The sequence below is a fragment of the Sorex fumeus genome, unplaced genomic scaffold (assembly GCF_029834395.1).
Source record: "Sorex fumeus unplaced genomic scaffold, SorFum_2.1 ptg000028l, whole genome shotgun sequence".
Taxonomy (NCBI): domain Eukaryota; kingdom Metazoa; phylum Chordata; class Mammalia; order Eulipotyphla; family Soricidae; genus Sorex; species Sorex fumeus.
In genome coordinates, this window is record NW_026606085.1 from 16,669,352 (window position 1) to 16,674,846 (window position 5,495).

The window sequence follows — 5,495 nt, forward strand, 5'->3', positions numbered from 1 at the left end:
GATTCAACCTAGGTACTATCTTACCGGCTGTACTATCTCTTGGGCCCCTTCTTTCTTTTTTTCTTTTTTAAAAATTCGGCAATCCTGGGGGCTGGAGTGATAGCATAGCGGTAGGGCGTTTGTCTTGCACACAGCTGACCCGGGTTCAATCCCCAGCATCCCATAGGGTCCCCTGAGCACTGCTAGGAGTCATTCCTGAGTGCAAAGCCAGGAGTAACCCCTGTGCATCGCCAAGTGTGACCCAAAAAAAGCAAAAAAAAAAAAAAATCGGCAATCTTGGTAATCTCCTGGCTTGAGTCATGCCCCCCTCCCCCCAGATAGGAACTCTTTCCTTACCGCCCCCCCCCCCCCCACCTCTCCTTCGCTATCATCTCTTTCACGTTTGAACACCCCGGGCCCCAATTGTGGGGTCAGTGTCTCCTGGCGTGCTTTTTATATGCCTTCTCTAAGGAGGAGTTTGTCGGATGACAGAGACCCGCTCTTCGAGTTTAGAAAACAGAAAAACAAGTCATTTTTTAAAATTTTTTTAAGGGGCTTCCAGTCAAGCGGGCGCTGCAGGGGCGGGGCGGAAAGCGCGGTGAAGAAACCCGCGGGGCGCGAGCCGCTGGTCCGCCCCGCGCTCTCCAGGGTCGGGCCGGGCGCGCTCAGCACCACGGACAGCGCCCGCCCCGCCCCGAGCCCGCCGCGCCCTCCCCTCCGCCGCTGGCAGCCCTGCCATTGGCTCTCCAGGCTCCCCTCTCCCAGCTGCCAGTTCTCCTGCCGGCGGATCCGACCTACCCAGGGACTCGTGCTCGCGCCTCTCCAGCGCCCGGGGTAGCCAGGTCGGGAGACAGCGGCGGGGGATCCGGAGCCTCGGAGGGCGGCTGTCCGGCTCGCGCCACCACGCTTAGTCCAGAGGCCCCACCAGCTCCCCGCGCTTGCTCCAGGCCCTCGCCCCGACATGAATCTCAACTTCACTTCCCCGCTGCATCCTGCGTCTTCGCAGAGACCCACGTCCTTCTTCATCGAGGACATCCTCCTGCACAAGCCGAAGCCTCTGAGAGAGGTGGCCCCCGAGCATTTCGCCAGCTCCCTGGCCTCCCGGGTGCCTCTGCTGGAGTATAGCTACCCCCTCATGCCCACACCCACCCTCCTGGCTCCTCACCCCCACCACCCTCTGCACAAGGGGGATCACCACCACCCCTACTTCCTCACCACCTCGGGTAAGTCCCCGGGACCGGGGAGGGAGATGGTAGGTGTCCCCACACAGCCCGGAGCATCTCGGAGAGTGCCGGCCTGCGGGCCTTGCTCCTAGCCCGGCCTGGCAGTCTCTTTCCCCAAGTGACTGAGGAAGGTCGGCGACAGCGCTGAGCCTTTTAGCCAGCCCTGTCAACTCACCCGTGGTCACTCCGCACTTTTATGCCCAAGGCAGCGGGAGGTTTTGGTGGCATTGGAGGTGGGCAGTGCCTCCCTCCCCCTCCTCCAGGCAGTTTGGCCATTGCTGAGTTGAAGTTCTCCGCCTCTCCCCACTCCCCAACGAGTGGGATGATACCACGGAGACAGAACTCTCAACTTTTTAACTCCAAGGCTCAGATAGACTCAGCAGGGACCAGGGCACGGAGCATTCTCCCATACTTGGTGTGGACTGGCTTGGGAGTGAGCGAGGGCTTGGGGTTGGACTGGAATTCAGGACTGGAATTGAGGCCAAATCAGATATAAGAGAAAGGAGAAGAAGAAGAGTGGGGAGGAGGACCAAGGAGGGACAGAAGCAGCTCCTCTTGAACTCTCTGCACACCCAACTCCTGTCCTGGGCCTTCCGCTGCCCTTCTCCACTCCAGGGTGCTGAAGCTGGGGCTGGGGGCTGGCAGAGTCTGGGTTGGGATCGGGAGATGCGGGGGAAGCAGCCGGATTTTTCCCTCTCTCCTCCGAAAGGCAACCTTCACGCTTTGCCCCCACCTTACCCCCCTTCTCTGCATTTTCATTCCAGCCAGAATAATTTGTTGAGTTTCAGATGCACCGTGTGCTAAAAACAAGAAAACACAACAACAGCAAAAAAACCCATCCTGAGGGGGTGGGTTGGGGTCTGGCACAAACAGGAGCTGGTCTGAGAAAGGTGGGGGGCACCGGAACCCAGGGCCAAAGATAAAGAGCTAAGTGGGGATGAAGAACCAACCCTGCGGTCTGGGTTGGAGATGCTGTAACAAAGACTGCGTTGAAATCCGCATCTCAGCACTGGCTTCGCCACCTGCCCACCAGTCTCTTTCTGGGCTTTGGAGCATCCCTAGGGCAGTGTCGTATGTCCTGTTTCTGGTTCTGCCCCTGGAAAGGACCAGCCTGGATACCCACTGTGGTGTGTTAGTGTGTTTGTGTGTTCACATCTCAGACATGGACCACTGGGTCAGGGCCAGGAATGTGAAGTCCTTCTGCGGACAGCAGAGAACCCTGCAAGCCCTTCTGCTTGGGCTCAGAGGGAAAGAGTGAAAAAAGGAACAAGTCTGATATTAGAGATCTGGGCCCACACCGAGTACCCCAAATTGATCAGGGAACGTGGAGGGGAGGGACGACTGTCTTCCTTCTCACCGAGCCTCTTTGGAGGAGTATTAACCGAGCCCCATTGGCAGCAGGCGGGGAAATGCAGCCAGAGAGAGAAAAGCACTTTCAGTGAGACTGAGAAGCAAGGTCCAATTCGCACTCCTGCCAGTCCTCTGGGGACTGGAAGATTGGGGGTGCAAGGAGAGGCCGGTTGTGAGAGAGGAGTGGAGTTCCGCTGGTTTACCGACAGCTCTCCAAGGAGACGATATTTAAAAGCCCTCACCGGTTTCTGGTTTCTGTTCCCGTTTCTTTGACTCCCCTAACTGTGTATTGTTTGCTTCTAGAGGACCTTTCCCATCAAGACCTCCGCATCCTACTTCTCCTTGTGATTTTTCTAGCCCCGCCTGCCTGCGACTTCCGGAGAAGGGCTCCGGGCAGGCCGGGGAGGGCGCGGGGAGCGCAGGGAGGCAGCGGGGGAGCCGCGGCCCTGCCCACGCGGCTGCTCTTCTCTCTGTAGGGGTCCCGGTGCCCGCGCTCTTCCCGCACCCGCAGCACAGCGAGCTGCCCGGGAAGCACTGCCGCCGCCGCAAAGCTCGCACGGTTTTCTCCGACTCGCAGCTCTCCGGTCTGGAGAAGAGGTTCGAGATCCAGCGCTACTTGTCCACGCCCGAGCGGGTGGAGCTGGCCACCGCGCTCAGCCTGTCTGAGACGCAGGTGGGCAGGCGGGAGAAGCCGCGCTCTCGCGTTCGCTCCCCACAGCACCCCAGGGCTAGGTCGTTGGGGTGGGAACGCGACCCCCACCCGCTTTATTCTAGACATCTGGGAAAGCCATGTGCGCCTTCATGGCCCGATCTGATATCTTGTCCTTCTGGTCAGGGCTCTGACCCGGGTCAGACGTAAACCGGCCAGAGATGATGTAGCAGGTGCTTGAGCAGGGGAAGTCCCCACGGATTTCCTGCCCTCGGTTTAGACTCAGCCGCCCCACTCCTACTCCCGTGGGGGCCCAGTCCAGCCTCGGGCCGTCCGGTCCTGGGTGCAAGAACGTGGCCATCCTCCTGGAAAGGAGATTCACTAAAAACCATGCTGGGCGCGCTCACACCCCAGCGCCAGGAACCCCGGAGAGGGAGGGGACCGGGTACCACCGCAGAGGTCAGCCTAGCAGTTCTGATGAATGACGTGGTTAGTCTGGGGGGCCCGTTGCGCTTTTGCCCTCGCTGGTTGTGAGATCGGTTCTTTTGGAACCGTTAGGACCCTCGAGGCTTTTTCTGAGGGTTCCAGTGGGACCTGACCCAACTGGCAGGCGGTCTTGGTTTGGGAAAATTTGCCTTCATGGATTATGATCTGTTTTCCTAAAAGCCGACCACGCTCAGTTCCAGGCTTAGCCAAGATGGGTGTGAAGGAATGAATGATTCTATTTTATTTTATTCCCCCCTCACCCCGAAATCAGGTAAAAACGTGGTTCCAGAACCGGCGGATGAAGCATAAAAAGCAACTGAGGAAAAGTCAAGACGAGCCCAAAGGGCCGGAGGGGTCGGAGAGCCCCGAGGGCAGTCCCCGTGGCCCCGACTCTGCGCCCCCAGAGGCGCGGCTGGGCCTGCCCGCCGGCCACTTCGTGCTGACCGAGCCGGAGGATGAGGTGGACATCGGGGACGAGGGGGAGCTGGGCTCGGGCCCCAACGTGCTTTGAGCCAGGGCCCGGGCCGCGCCAAGAGTGCCGGGCGGGGAGGTGGAACTCGGGCCACAAACGAACCCACTCGCGGCCTCGGCCCACGCCCCCTCCCGCCCCAGCACCAGCAGCCGCTGGCCGAGCGCCTCGGGGCGTTTCCTCCCGCCCCCGCCCCAGACCCCGGGCTCTAAAGCTGCGGAGCCGATTTCTCCCCACGGATCGCAGACCCGGGGCCCTCACCTCTCCGTCACCTGCTCCCCAACTCCGCGGGCCAGGTCCGCACGCGGCCCTTCCACCCGGACCCTGGGCCTCTTCCTTGGGCAGAAAGGACAGGCGGCAGGTAAGGGGGTCTGGAAGCCGGGCAGAGCCGCGGTTACACCGAAGACGTCCACATCGGACTGATGAGCAGCTGGTCGCCAAACTCCTTCCGGGCCTCTGCCCCGCCCCGGTCCCATTCCAACGCCGATACCGAGGGCGCACGGCGCATCCACGCTCTCGGCTCTGCACCCGTCTAAGAGCTCGAGCTCCCACACCCCATCCTCCCTGAGTTTGTGCCCCACACCTGCCCGGATCCCCGCGTCCTTAACTCTCACCCGCCCGCGCCCGGAGCGCTGCGCAGACCCGGGGGCGCAACTCTCCTGGTCATCCCCGGTGCCCGGCCGGGTGACGCGCCCGTCCCGCCGCGTGCCACAGCCCCCGGGCAGTGCGCCTGCTATACCGAGGAATCCTGGGACGCGGGCGGAGTTTTAGGTAACTGAGATAAGTGCCAGGGCTGGGGTGCGGGAGTACGTGTCCCCTTCCCAGAGGGCGCGCACCAGCCGGAGCTCTCGGCCGCGGGGTCCGGCTCCCTCCCCCGGCGGGTGTAGTAGGAGTCCTCTCCTGGGGGTGGCGGTGTTTTGGCTAATAAAGGGCTCTCCGGGCTACACGGGGAAAGCACGAGTTTCTGGGAATCGTTTGTCTGCGCGTCGTCCCCGGCGCGCTCTGGTTCGCGGGTGGAACTCACGCGGCCACTGATCTTTCCCCGACCGGCCCGCGGCCCCCGCGCCCCAGGCGCTCTGTTATGGAACCTTCTCCATGAGCTCGAGTTCCACCTGCGTGGAAAAGGTCACAGCCACCACCACGCGCGTCTCTGAAATGCCGAAGGGACGGAGAGCCCCACTGTTTGGAGTTTGGAGTCGCGGTGAGGAACAGTGTGAGGACGCGACGCGCGCAGACACTAGGTCAACGACCGCGGTGGGGACCCCCCTAGGCGCACTCGGCTCTTGAGCTGCCGGCGCGTCTGGCGTGTGAGCTGCTAAGTGAACCTCCGACAATTTTT

General features: G+C 61.5%; 1 protein-coding gene across 1 annotated transcript; it reads left to right on the forward strand.

Moving 5' to 3' along the window:
- Positions 1–940: 940 nt before the first annotated feature.
- Positions 941–4,198, forward strand: BSX (brain specific homeobox). Its single transcript, XM_056115104.1, has 3 exons — positions 941–1,202; positions 3,029–3,225; positions 3,959–4,198. The coding sequence occupies exons 1-3, from the start codon at positions 941–943 to the stop codon at positions 4,196–4,198; spliced, it is 699 nt and encodes a 232-aa protein (XP_055971079.1).
- Positions 4,199–5,495: the final 1,297 nt, after the last annotated feature.